The sequence below is a fragment of the Ascaphus truei genome, chromosome 2 (genome assembly GCF_040206685.1).
Source record: "Ascaphus truei isolate aAscTru1 chromosome 2, aAscTru1.hap1, whole genome shotgun sequence".
NCBI lineage: Eukaryota > Metazoa > Chordata > Amphibia > Anura > Ascaphidae > Ascaphus > Ascaphus truei.
The window spans coordinates 478,945,346-478,960,616 of NC_134484.1; the positions used below are offsets into that span (position 1 = coordinate 478,945,346).

At 42.6% G+C, this 15,271-nt stretch overlaps 1 protein-coding gene across 1 annotated transcript in view; it reads right to left on the reverse strand.

Moving 5' to 3' along the window:
* Window positions 1-396: 396 nt before the first annotated feature.
* The window catches only part of LOC142488308 (uncharacterized), a 55,475-nt gene continuing 40,600 nt past the window's right edge, over window positions 397-15,271 (reverse strand). Inside the window, exon 8 of the mRNA XM_075588677.1 lies at window positions 397-4,540. Coding sequence (XP_075444792.1) covers window positions 3,459-4,540 — 1,082 coding nt within the window. The 3' untranslated portion in view covers window positions 397-3,458. The remainder of the gene's footprint in view (window positions 4,541-15,271) is intronic.

Consider the following 15,271-nt stretch of genomic DNA (forward strand, 5'->3'; position numbering starts at 1 on the left):
GTAGTACCGGCCCATTCTTCTTCCTTACCACCACGATGGGTGAGGCGTAGGGACTGCGAGATACAGTCACAATCCCCGCTGTCTCCATCTCTTGTAAGACGTCCCTTACATCATCCACATCCCGAGGGATGATGCGAAAAGAACGTTCTTGGAAGGGTGTAGTGTCACTCAGCCGTCATTTGACGTCGCAAAACAAGGTAAGGGGGGCGTGAGCACAGGGGAGAGACCAAGCAGGGGGGACGCACAACTCCAATAGTTTGCGCACCCCTGGGTTAGGCAATAACAAAAATACTTCCCACCATGACAGGATTCAGTAATTTATCGTGATAATATTCAGCAATATATTAGCACCCAATAGAAAACAAAAAAGCAAAAGTCACCAAAATGTTCCAGGTCATTTATTGTGAAACATATTTCTTATACAAATGCATTTCATTCTTAATAAAATGTAAAAAAGCAAATACATTTCAGAATATTTTAATTTTAAGAATTTAATTTATAATAAACAAACTACACCCACACTAAAACCCCTTTTCTTCACCATTTACATTTACACCCCCTCCCCCCTTTCTCCTGTACACATTAACAGGCCATTGGGAGGTGTGGGTTAATGGGCACGGGTGAGAGCTGAGAGAAAGGGGTTGAGTCATGGTGGAAGGGAAGGGGTAAGAGGCATGGCAGAGGGGAAGTGGTTAATATGGAGGGGTGATATTACCAGCTGGAGGCTTCCTTATAGCTGCAGCATGTGAAAGTCGTGGACCTTCCAGACTCGCTCCCACTCCACTTCTTCCTTTTTGACACGTGCGCTCCCACCTACGCCAATTTATATCTAGGCTGGTGTGAGGAGGCTGTGGTGTTCGTGGAAGGCAACGTCATGTTTACTGATCATATCGATCTTTTGATTAGATACAGACGATGTGCTGCTGCTCTGGTACGGGAGAGTTATTAAGAACTTGAATTCTTACCCATAACAACAATACGTTTAATCTTAAACTTACTCTTGAGGTTCAACGTGAGCACATTAATTTCTTAGATCTAACTATTATAAACCGACATCTACAAATAGTCTGCTAGTGTCAGACAGCCATCATCCTGCTTACATGATCAACAGTATCGCCACTGGACAATTTTTGCGCCTGAGGCGAAACTGTTCTGAGATTAATGAGTTTGAGACACAGGCCAACGATATAACCAATCACTTCATCGAAAGGGGATATCAGAAAAATAAAAATAAAACAGGCCTACCATCGAGCCCTACATACCCCTAGATCTTCACTCCTCACTGATCACCCACAGACTAATAAGACTGAGTCTGACACCATCCGATACATTGGTACCTATAGTAGTCAGTATGGGGCACTACGTCATATTTTGGCCAAACATTGGTATATATTACTTGAGGACTCTGATCTGTTCTTAGAACTACTCCAACTATGGTATGTCGCCGTGCAAAGAGCCTTAGGGACAGACTAGTCAATAGTCATTTCTAGATCAAGATGGAAAGGACCTGGTTAGGTCCTAAGCCGCAGGGTACCTATACATGTGGCCGCTGCAAGGCTTGCCCTTTTATTAGGGTAAGCAAAGAATTTTCAGATTCAGAGACTCGGGCAACTTACCAGGTTAATACCTTTATCAACTGTTTAACAACAGGGGTGGTATACCAGATTATGTGCGTCTGCGGTAAACAGTATGTTGGGCAGACCCATAGGGCGTTCAAGATACGCATCTTGGAGCACCTACAGTAGATTCTATCAGAAACCAACATGATACACCAGTTGTCAGACATGTTAACAATATGCATCACGGAGATTCCACCACTTTGCGCTTTATGGGCATTGCCCACATTCGCTGGGGCCTGCGCAAGGGCAACTGGGATCGTAAGTTATTACAGTGTGAATGCAAGTGGATATATACACTAAACAATCACCTCATGGTCTTAATATGGGATTTATGTATTCCTCTTTTTTGTAGTTCATTCTGAGAGGTGTGTTCATGGTATATGTATGTGATGCTGTTACTTTATCTCTCTATTGTCTCCCGTTACATCTTTGTGGGGTTTAGAGGGATCTAGGTATACAGCTCATATATTTAATTTCCAGTAGGAGCCGTTTTTACTTTAAGGCGGTTCCGCCAGCGTAGTACATTCCTACATCATTACTACACTGGTTCTGTATGCCATGTGTACAGCTTTACCACCTACTGTACATCCTGTCGTTCCTTTTTTGTCTCTGTTGTCAGTTTGTCTGTTACATGTTTATTTTATATTCCTTCATGGATACATTTTTGTCAGTACTTCCCATATCGTTCATTTATGCACATGTACTTTGTTTTGCTACACTTTAGCATTTGGCTGTTGGCTAGTCTTTTTCTCTATGAGGAGCAAGGGAGTTACTCTCCTCCCCCCTCGTTAACACTCGCGCCACTACTGGCTGCGAGCTGACCATATTCTGCCATAATCAGTATAAAGGGTCCCTCTGACCACACACACGACTCCTCCCCCTTTGAAGAAGCACGCCAGACGCGCAAAACGGTCGTCGGGTGTAGTGACGTTAGTCTTCTGACAGTCACGCTGGACGGGTCGGGGCGTTCGCACGCTGGCACATAGGTTCTACTTACCATCTTCATGTTTACATTTGACATGTCTCATGTCATCATTTATATATAGCATTCTGAGTGTGCATTTTCTAACGTTTTGACTCCTGTTGCGTTGCGTTCAATAGTGTGGATACGTATCCTAGCTTTGGCCTTTAGCCTTCATTATTAGAGGTTTTGGTCATTGGGGTCAATATACTTGTGTAGCATTATCATTTTGTAACTATCACTAGTGCCCCTTTTCACTATCACCCGTCCCGTCATAGGGGATTTTTAATAACACTGTATATATCATGACACGTCTTTCGTCTGGTTTTAAAGTGATTAAAAGTTTATTATTTTCTGTTTTGTGTTTAGTGGTCTCAAGGGACCCTTATTGGTCAGTTCCCATTAAGGTTTTGTGGTAGCAGTACATTTTACTGCTACTTTATGTATATGTAATATATCTAGTATCAAGAGTGCAGCCAATAGTGACCCCTTGTGGTCACTTATCTGTGTTTTGTTTTGCCTTTTCCCTTGCACAAGGTACTTTTGTGTTGTTATACTGTATGGTGAGCGAAGTGTTTTGTGTTTTTTAGTATTACTATGCTACCAGTATATTGACCAATTCAACTCTGAACAATCAAATGTTTTATCTCATGTATGAATCCTCGTGTGTAAGGAGGTCGATTATCTGTGAAAAGCTTTCCCCATGGAAATGGTTTCTGCCGTGTATGAATCCTGTGGTGGGTGAGGAGTAGGCTCATTTGAGAAGAGCTTTTCCCACACTATGTACATGTGAATAGTTTCTCCACTGTATGAAACATCTGGTGTGTGAGAAGGTTTCGCTTAATATGGAATTGTTTCCCACACACTGTACATGTGAATCATTTCACTCCTGTATGAATACTCTGGTGTAGGAGGAGACTATACTTAACTCTGAATTGTTTCCCACACTCTGAACATTTGAATGGTTTCTCCCCTGTATGAATCCGCTCATGTTTGAGGCAATCTGCCTTTGCAGAAAAGCTTTTACCACACGCTGAACATGTGAATGGCTTCTCTCCTGTATGAATCCGCTCATGTTTGAGGAGCTCCACATTTGTAGAAAAGCTTTTACTACACGCTGAACATGTGAATGGTTTCTCCCCTGTATGAATCATCTGGTGTCTGAAAAGGTTGTTCTTAGTACTGAATGGTTTCCCACACTCTGTACATATGAATTGCTTCTCTCCTGTATGAGTCATCTGGTGTCTGATGAGACTACGCTTAGTTTTAAATTGTTTCCCACACTCTGTACATATGAATGATTTATCTCCTGTATGAATGGTCTGGTGCTCGAAAAGGATGCTCTTAGTACTGAATTGTTTCCCACACTCCGTACATGTAAATGGTTTCACCCCTGTATGAATCCGCTCATGTTTGCGGAGCGCCGGCTTTCTAGAAAAGCTTTTACTGCACTCTGAACATGTGAATGGTTTCTCCCCAGTATGAGTCATCTGGTGATTGAGGAGGGTCATCTTGGTACTTAACTGTTTCCCACACACTGTACAAGTAAAAGGAGTCACTGCTGTCTGAATCATCAGGTGTTGAGGAAGTTTCCCTTTCAGTGAGAAACCGCTCCCATCATCTGTACATGTAAAGGTTTGCTCCCTAGCGGGGACACAAAGGTGTGTGAGCAGGTCCCTGTCCAGTGAGAAGCTTTTGCCACACTGACAACAGAGAAAAGGCTGAGCACCGCAGCTTCTTCTTAGATCTCTCATATACCTTTTGCTGGACCCATATTTAGAGTCCGTCTCTGCTGTGTGCTGTACAAGGTCTGTAAAGTCACCATCATGTGGCACTGGTTCCTTGTACGTGTCCAAAATGTGGCAGGAATCATTGTTTTTTGGCACTTCTGGGCTGCGAGGAGTAAGACAGCTTCTGGATGTATCAGAGCTCAAGTTCTGTTCCTCATTCAGGCCGATCTCTAACAGAAGTAAACAAAAAAAATTACAGAACAAATATTTTCAATCTATAAATCAAATTACTGAACGCAAATTACAAATCCAACAACACTAATTAACTAAATGTTCTCTTCACCCAGGGTTTTAAAATTGTGGCCCATGGACATCCAGTGGCCCCTAATGACTTTGGTGGTGGTCCCGAAACTCTGAAATGTATATGTAGCAGCTCTCACAGTAAAAGCATTGATACATACAGTATATACTGTAACTTGTATTTAGTACTGTATGCGTTATTTAAGGATACATGTACATCCTCCAAATAATTAACATTGAAAATGTCCATGAGAAGTAAAGTTAAGGAACTCCTGGTCTATCATATTAGTGTGTTTATAATATCAACTAAACCAGACAGCAACCTACAGTATAGTGTAAAGATACTGTAGATGCCCATGTATGTCTTTATATAATGCCGACAGTGTACTCAGCGCTTTATAGCAGAAACAATACAGTACAGGGAATTATAATACAATAAGTGCAACGAACACAATCAGACAATAGGAACGGAAATCCCTGCCCTGGAGAGCTTACAATCTAAGTGATGCAGTGACTACACTGCCCATGTAATCTTCTGCCATAAGACCCACAAACTAAACTCAACTGCTCAATTTTGTGCCATATATTGTCAGTCAAAAATACTATTCATATAATTCCCAAGCACGCGGCCTTGGTGTAATATTTGTCCCCTCTCTTTCCTTCTCCTCTCACATTCAGGCTGTTCAAAAATCTGTCAGATTTTCCACAGTCTGCCCTCTCCTAACACTCTCCTGCATACCCCCATCTTCCCCCTATGGAGACTTTCTCCTCTCTGGCCTTCCCTTCTCCCAACGCCACTCTACAACTATTCAAAATGCTGTTACTAGAATTCTCTCTCTCCCTTTTTGTTCTGTCTCTATCCCTCCTCTTCTCATGAGATCCTCTCAGTTTCTCCCCATCACACACTGCATTAGTTAGAAGATTCTGGTTCTCTCTATATTCTTCTATCCCCTCTTACAACTCAGCTCTTATCTCCTATTCCCCTTCTAGCTCTGCTGAGGGCCGTCTCCTCTCTGCTCAATTTGTTTCTTCAGAACTCTCACATCTAAGGCTATGGCCCCAGTCCTTCCTGCTGCACACACGCCTGGCAGCATGGCTGGGCGTGCATACACTACAGTCACGATCGACGGACTGTAGGGGAGAGCAGGAAGTGGGACCATGACAGGGGCGCAGCCGTGACAGGGCATATCTGCCCTGCCATTGGCTGCATGGCGCAACGTGACCGCATTTGTGTCTTCCCGGCAAGCAAACGTGGCACAGCGCTTTGCGCGCCCACAAACACAGCCACAAGGGCCTGCCCCATAGAGGGCCAGGGTGTGGTGCGCATGCCATCAGCACCGGGAACTCAGCCTTAAACCTGTCTCCTTGCTGTGCAACTCCCTCACCCTCAGCCTTCACCAATCCAAACCCCTACCAATCTTCAAGTAATGTCTGAAATCTCATCTCTTCAATGAATTATTTGCTTAGTTTGGGCCTCTGGCTAGTCCTTGTACTTCTGATGCACTTTCGCCTTTCCTGAAAATGTTTTATATTGCACTTGCTCTTATTGCATTCTGTAAATCTCCCTTTATTCCATTTAGATTGTAAGCTCTTTGGCTCAGGGATTCTTTAGTCCTCATTGTTTAACTTCCAGTTTAATGCACATGTTAAACTTTGTATATTAATTCCCTGTATTGTCTTGCTAATTCTGTAAGGTACTGGATACATTGGTGAGGCCATACAAAAAGATATACAGTTAAGTCCGGAAATAATTGGACACTGATACAAGTTTTTGTTATTTCGGCTGTTTACCAAAATAAATTAAAGTTACAGTTAAATAATAAATATGGGCTTAAAGTGCAGTCTATCTGCTTTAATTTGAGGGTATTCACATCCAAATTGGAGGAAGGGTTTAGGAATTACAGATCTTTAATATGTAGCCACCTCTTTTTCAAGGGACCAAAAGTAGTAGGACAATTTACTCAAAAGCTGTTTCATGGACAGGTGTGGGCTTTTCCTTTGTTATTTCATTATCAATTAAGCAGGTAAAAGGTCCGGAGTTGATTCCAGGTGTGGCATTTGCATTTGGAAGCTTTTGCTGTGAATCCACAACATGCGGTCAAAGGAGCTCTCAATGCAAGTGAAACAGGGCATCCTTAGGCTTTGTCCCCGCATGCTACTGCAGCGCCTGCTGTGGCGGACGCTGCAGGGACGAGAGACCTCCCTTCAATGGCGCCGAGCCCGCTGCGAGTGGGGGCCGCAGCGCTGTGGCGAGAGTTTCTCCTGCTCTCAATAGAATTGAGAGCAGGACTCGTGACGGAGCGCTAGGCCACGCCCCCTGGCGGTTCAGCCAAGGAGGGTGAACCTACCGGGTGACAGCATGGCCACGCCCTCATCACTCCCACGCCACCCCCCCCCCCCTTGGTCTCTCTTCTTGCAGCTCACTGCAGACCGGGGAATCGGCTGGGACCTTAGCCTTAGGCTGCAAAAAAAAAGAAAATCCATCAGAGAGATAGCGGGAACATTAGGAGTGGCCAAATCAACAGTTTGGTACATTCTGAGAAAAAAAAGAACGCACTGGTGAGCTCTGCAACACAAAAAGGCCTGGAGGTCCACAGAAGACAACAGTGGTGGATGATTGTAGGATCCTATCCATGGTAAAGATAAACCCCTTCACAACATCCAGCCAAGTGAAGAACACGCTCCAGGATGTAGGCATATCATTATCCAAGTCTACCATAAAGAAAAGACTTCACGAGAGCAAATACAGAGGGTTCACCACAAGGTGCAAACCATTCATAAGCCTCAAGAATAGAAAGGCCAGATTAGACTTTGTCAAACAATATTTAAAAAAGCCAGCCCAGTTCTGGAACAGCATTCTTTGGACAGATGAAACTAAGATCAACCTGTATGTACCAGAATGATGGGAAGAGAAAGTATGGAGAAGGCTTGGAATGGCTCATGATCCAAAGCATACCATGTCATCTGTAAAACACAGTGGAGGCAGTGTGATGGCATGGGCATGCATGGCTTCCAATGGCACTGGGTCACTAGTGTTTATTGATGATGTGACAGAAGACAGAAGCAGCCGGATGAATTCTGAAGTGTATAGGGATATATTGTCTGCTCAGATTCAGCGAAGTTGATTGGACGGTGCTTCACTTTACAGATGGACAATAACCCAAAACATACTGCGAAAGCAACCCAGGAGTTTTTTTAAGTTAAAGAAGTAGAATATTCTGTAATGGCCGAGTCAATCACCTGATCTCAAACCGATCGAGCATGCATTTTACTTGCTGAAGTCAAAACTTAAGGCAGAAAGACCCACGAACAAACAACAACTGAAGACAGCTGCAGTAAAGGCCTGGCAAAGCATCACAAAGGAGGAAACCCAGCGTTTGGCGATGTCCATGCCTTCCAGACTTCAAGCAGTCATTGCCTACAAAGGATTCTCGATTGTGTTAATTTGTCCAATTACATTTGAGCCCCTGAAATAAGGGGACCGTGTATGAAAATGGTTGCAATTCCTAAACGGTTCATACAATATTTTTGTTCAATCCCTTGAATAAAAGCTGAAAGTCTGCACTTCTATTGCATCTCGGTTGTTTCATTTCAAATCCATTATGGTAGCGTACAGAGCCAAAATTATGAAAATTGTGTCAGTGTCCAATTATTTCCGGACCTAACTGTACATACATACAGTACACACACACACACACACACACACACACACACACACACACACACACACACACACACACACACACACACCTTACGGAACTGGAAGACACCATACAGCACATGGACATTAAGGAGTCTATCACTGGAAGGATTCTTACGGTAGAAGACTGGTTAGTACAGTGGTTTTCAACCGGGGTTCCGCGAGCACCCCTCAGGGGTATCGCGGCCACCAGAGGGAGAGCTGGGACAGCTCTCACATGCTGTCCCAGACCCGGCAGCACCCCCACATAGCAGTGACCCGGCGGCTCCCGAGCTCAGCAGCAGCAACATTCATACACCTACCTTGCGGAGCTGGAAGACACCATACAGCCCATTGATATGAAGGTGACTTCTAGCACGGGAAGGTTTCTTATGGTACAAGATTGTTTAGTATATACAGTATTACACAATCTCTTCTAGTATGAGGGAGCAAATTACAGGGATAGTTTGGGGTCAAATCTAAAAACAGGGATTAATCCAAGATGTGTGCGTTTGAGGCCAAGAATAAGAATATGAATTTCTAAACATTTTTTTGCATCCATCATTATTGTTATCGACAAAGACAAGGGTCAAAAATAAAAAAATACAGGGGCCTTAAATGCCGAGGAGCACATGCCTCACTTACCGTGACTTCGTGCGATGCATCGCCATGGCAACCTGATGTGGGATGGACGAGGACATGTACCTTTTGTGGGTTGAGTTTGATCTCGTTGTTCCAGTTTGGATACCTTGTACCATCGGATTGTCCTTTGGTATCCCTGGTATATTGGGTCTAATTTGCATTCTTTGTGTGTGTCCCTCTCCTACATAGGTCTCCTTGATGCGCTTCTACCCTCCGCTCTTGGACTCTGTACTCAGCTGGCACTGATGTGCATTGAATTGCACAAACTTTGCCTTGAGACCTTGTTTGGGATTCCTCTCATACACACCGTCGGTCATTCACCCACCTCTATTCTCCCACATGGGCATTTATCTGATTCCTCACGTGATTGAAGAGTCCGTTTTTTGGAGAAAATTAATTTGGTACAACATGTACAATAGTTTAGGATGAGTGGGACAGGAAAAAATAGGAGGGGGCATAGTGTCAGGGCAATGGCCCCTTCCCAGAGGTTCAAATGACTAGAGGTACTTCCCTATATTATAGGGATGCAGGCATAACAGGAGGGAATGCAGAGAGGAACTTCTGGATCATCAGAACGGCTGAACCAAGTGCAGTATATAATATATCCTCTCTCTCCTCTCACATTGCTGAATGCTTTGGATAATTGCTTTTGGCATATTATTATGAGACTTTGTTTGCTCTGATAGTCTGCTCATTACGAACTTCTGTTGACTGTTACTCTCATTTGGGTTTTGCGTTTGTTATTTACACAGGGTATAGGGTAGTACCTCTGGTCATTTGGACCTCTGGGAATGGGCCTGATGAAGGGGCCATTGCCCTGAAATGATGCCCCCCTATTTTTCCCTGTCCCATCCCATCCTTTCCCCTCCTCCCCTTTGTGGTTTCCATTGTCCCCCCTCCCTTTCCCTGTGTTATCTCCTTTTCCCCATTCACTATGAGTTTCTTTTTTGCCTTTATGATTTGGTACTTTTGTGTGTTGAATGATCCAAGTTGTACACTTTTTGCTTCATTCGATATATCCATTTATTACATTTTCTTTGGCATATCCTCTATCCAATCTTTTTTATTTCTATTAGTCAGCGAGTGCTGGGAACTCCCCCCTCTTTTTCCTTTTAGACTTTTGGAGGAAATAGGGTCCTCATTGTTCCCCTGTGCATCTTGCATATTATCATTCTGACTCAATTTGAGTGCTATCCCTGCTCTTTTTTACATCTGTATTAATAAGATACAGCTTCTCGAAGATTAGATAGCTGTATGAGTTAATCCATGTATCGTTATTGTATATTGATATCACATTGGACTAATATCTTTCCATTTATATTACTCGATGTATCCTACCTGTGATCGGAGTTCCCGCTGGATGAATAATTAGGTTGTTTACTTCCTGGTTTGAGTAGTCATAACAACTTACAGTAACCAGGCCGCTATCCTACCTTGGTGGGCTCTCGTTGAATTGTCCTGATTATCGTGAGATGTAGATCAGTGGGTGGATGTGGATGATGACAGATGCCCTGCAGCAATATTAGTTCTTTGCGGCGGCTCACATTACTCTACACATGGGAATGAGAGGTCCAGATGAGCCGAGTGTGACTGTCAATTTCGAGTTTCAAACTACTGAGATGGGACACATCATAAGGGAAGTTCTGCGGTTTTATACGTGGGAATGGGCCGGAAGAAAGGATGTCAGATCCCGAAACGTTGCCCCCCTTCTTGACTGACATTTTTGCACTTTTTGCACATTAATAGATGCTTTGTGATGTGTACCCTATGATTTGGTCATTTGTTTTTTGGCATTTTTTTTTGTGGTGTTGCCCTTCTCATCCTCGTACATGTTAGCGTTTCTTCTATGCTAGGAAAGGCACAGTTCTGGAGATAATTGTTTGTCTATGTCTGTCATTTTTCAAATTATTTATTAGGTTTTTTTTTACTTCGTATGCATTTTTCTATTTCTAAAAAATATAACTATAGATAACATTTTTTCATAATTTTCTTGTATGAGTGCGGGTAAGTTGTAATCAGACATACTCAAACTTTTCCGTCTGCGCCCCCCTACCTGCTCTCCCCATCTGCTCTCGCCCCCTTCCCCATTTTCCGGTGTTTTCTGACGTCACAATGTCATGTGAAGTCGCGCCATGTGACCCTGCGGCATCATTTGATGCTGCGTTGCCATGTCTACGCATCGCCAGAAGCTGACATAGACCCGGTAAGGGACTTTCAAAGGCCTCACATGCGCTCCTCCGGCATTTAATTTAAATGCTTTGGGGAAGAGCGCGGGGCCTCTGTAAGCACCACGCCTCCCCCAGAAAATGTCTTACCCCCCTGACATATGATACACTGTGGTTGTTTATATCTATGTATGTATGGTCTGTATTTGTTATTCTTGCAAAATAGTTGTTAGGCCAATGATATCTTACATTCAATATATTCTTTTGTTGAAAACCTTAGCCACGCCCCCTGAGTCTTCCAGAACCCTCCAAATAATGTCTTTGAAGGGGCCTATAAACCGTTTATTCTTAGTGTTGAGGTTGTTTGTCACTACACCCATCTTTTGTGGGTATATTTGATAATGGCAACTTCAAAAGGGAGAAAGATTGGGACCCATAGATTGAATAATCGTACTTCCCGAGCCTATAATGTGCAACCACAGTTTTACCAGCCAGAGTACCTGCCATACTAATACTACCACCATTACGGACCAACCGGCATTGAAAACCCCTTACCGGAGTACCAACATAAATCTGATTATACCTGTATGGCTCCGTCTGGCTACCTGTCGCAATATCATCAGCAGGGACCAAACTATCAGCCTGCATCCCGACTACATGGTTGACACGAGCAGCTACGCACAGTATACCCCTGACATTGGGTCATCTCCACCCGATTGACAAGGTTTATAATGAAGGTAAATATAATTTACTGTACAGTAGTAACTGTAATTCCCAATGACACGCATACTGTACTGTATGAATCTAAAAGGAGGAACACTATTAGAAAATATGATAACTGCAAGTCAACCAATCAATACCTATCAAGTATTAACCGGAAAGCCTTGGTAAAGTTATAAACAGTAATGTTAAGAACAGTCTCAAATAAATCACACTATTGTAGAGAATCAATCTAGTATCAATGAAGCAGAACAATCTAAGACAATGCTAGAGACACATCTTGCTAGCTCCAAGGGAAATCCCCAAAACTATACATTAAGTCAGCAATATGACAAACAGAAAAGTTAGACACACGTCTTGTAACCCCAAGGGAATCCCTTAGTATCAGGGTTAAAACCCCTTAGGGTTAGCAAGATGTGTTTCTAACCCTGTTACTGCTCACTTTTCTTAGATTAGCTCTTATTTGCATCATACATCGCCACCAGGCGGGGTATCCACTTCTCCATATATCAGCACAGGAGGAGTTGACCGTACCAGTATTTGAATTTTATTCGCTCTGTGTGTTATTGTTGGTTTGTCCAACATTATTTTATATTATTGATACTTATTAAAGTTTGATTTTAAACATATCACCATTCCAATACTAGGAGTGCTACAATAGGGGCGCCTCTTTTTCCTTTGTTCTCTTACAAGGTTTAGTACATATCGAACATTAGCCCCAGCACCCAGTTTTCTCAGTGACTGTTGCCGCAGTGGATTTCCCTACCTGTCCCCTCCTCTTTCCCCTCCGCTTATTTTGTAACTAAATTTCCCATATCAGAAAGACTTAGGTTTTTTTTTCTTTTTCTCAACTTCCAAATTTATTGTTCTTTTTTCCAAAAAGCATAACCAGCATTTGTACATTTTGTTACCTGCGCTCTCTTATATAAACGCCCCATCCCTGCCTCCTGGCACACAAACACATAAAACATCACCATGGGTAGGGAAGAAAGGGCGGAGGGGGGAAGCAGAGCTGCCAGCTTCTTCGTGTCTCATCTCTTGGCGGGCACTGCGCTTTGTCTTCTGTCCAGGGGGTTCTCTGACGCATGTCCCACTCTAATAACCAGGCCTATCCTTGTGTGATGATGACCCCATGTCTGTCTCTGTGTGGAGCTTAAACTAGACCATTCCGTCCCATTCCATTACCCGTTACTTACGACTGAAGGAGAACGCACTTAATCCTGTCATAGCCACACGGTGGCACTGCTCACCACTTGGATATCTGTCTGAGTCAACCAAGGTAGCCAGACCTTTTGGAAATGTGGTCTTGTGTCGTTAACTAAACTTGTCAAGTTTTCCATCTGGCATACAAACCAAATTCTGTTCCGAATCTTTTCAATGGATGGAATTGTGTTTTGGTTCCACAATGCTGCGATCTCGCACCTCACAGATGTCGCAAAATGAGCAATTCATTTATTCTCCGCTCTGGATAGCTCTTGCGCTGGTTTGTTTAACAAGTACAGCCAGGGATTCAGTCTAAATTTAGAGGGCCAAGATCCTCCGTAGACAATTTCTAATTTGTTCCCAAAAAGGGGCTATTCGGGGACAGGGCCACAGCATGTGCAACAAGTCGTCAGGCTCTCCACATTGCCTAGGGAACAAGGGGCAGTAACACGGGACAAATTTAGACAGTTTTACTGGAGTGAGGTACTACCTCATTAATACCTTATATGCGTTCTCCTTCATTGTCGTACATATGCAACTTTTGGCCACTGCATTAAAAATCTCTGTCCAGTCCTCGTCTTCTAGGGTCTTGTCCAGATTTGACTCCCATTGAGTCATGAAACTTGGCTTCTGTTCATAGTCTTTACCTGAACCGATCACTCCTCTGTACATTCTAGATGTTAGTGTAAGGAATCGGGGAACACGTCCTTTGCAACGTGTTCCCTCCTTACCTGCTGCTACACAGCCCTCGGTCTTGGCAGCAGCGCGTGCGCGCACCCCCGCTCTTAGAGCATAATGCGATAATAATCTAATGGTAGGCTGCTTAAGTATAAATGGATAAAATCGTGACAATATAAGTGAAAATTATACCAAAAAAGCGCTCTTACCTATTATAAATGTTGGAATTAATAAATTACCAACACAGTAGGAGCTAACTAGCTCTAATATCTCTTTTCTTGGAAGAAAAGATTGACTACAAAATCCAACTAGTGCTAAGTGATTGGTAACAATATTCACAAGTGATTGAACCTCGTGGGCTGACGCCCTGTGCAGCATACACCTAAATTTACCAAAAACTAGCGCATATATTAACTAAACATTCTATTAGAACCACAATAATAAATAAATTATGTGATAGTGGGCGAGGCACTAACTACAACCATATATGAATACCCAACGTGATTGTGTACAAATTATACCACAATAACAAAACCGCAAACATACAAATGATTATAACATATGTTGCTAAAATCCCACAGATCGCATACAAATGAACGGGATTGGCAGCCAAAGAACTAAACAGCAAGTCTTATCCAAAAAGACTTGTCAGAATATTATAACAATAAGAGAACACAAAGTCCTTGGTGCAGAGCCTTAAGAGGCATGAATTTAGAAGAACTATTTAGAGAAGATGCAGAGCCAGAAAGCATAGAGATAGATACAGAAAATCTGGAGACTCATTTTAATACAGTAAATTAGAGAAGCTTCTCATTTGTGAGTTGAAACAGCGCTGGGAAACTATATCACTGAAAACTTATTTTGAAAGGAAGAGAATCCCTAGAGGGCTTAGGATTTTGAAGTCACCTACACTAGATCTGGAAGATGAGACATTTATCAAAGATTGGAACATTCTTTTAGACACTTGTTCTTTTGGACTGGTGCAATTGTTAATTCGACGGGTTGAATTCGATGGAGAAAATTGATGAGGAGATTGTAAAAAAACTTAATGAACAGTTGGAGCCTTTTCTTGAATTAGAAGAATATAAGGCATTAGAAGAGAAAACACTACAGAGAATAGAGAAAGTAGACAAAGAAGTGATACATACCAAGATAAAAAACAGTTTAATAGAGATTTAAAAAAAAAAAAAAAAAAGGAGGATTATGAGGACAACATACAGAGGAACTGGAAAACAGAGAAACTAGTTTTATCCACTGGGGAAAGATTAGTTGAAAATATAGAAGGCTGTACTCCAAAAATAAATAAAACACCAATAAACGTGATCCCCCAAAAAAGAAAGGGTTCATATAAAAAGGATTATAAAAGTCGAGATAAAGATGTCCCTGTTTTTCAAATACAAGACCGTTCTAGAAATATTCCTAATTCTAAATATCATCCGAACGAGAGATCTAATGATTTATATAGAAGGTATGGTCAATATGGCAGAGACAGGCACTATGACCATTCTAGAAGGGACTCGGATAATATATTTGATGATAGACCACGGGGCCCAAGGTTAGGGCCAAATGATCAT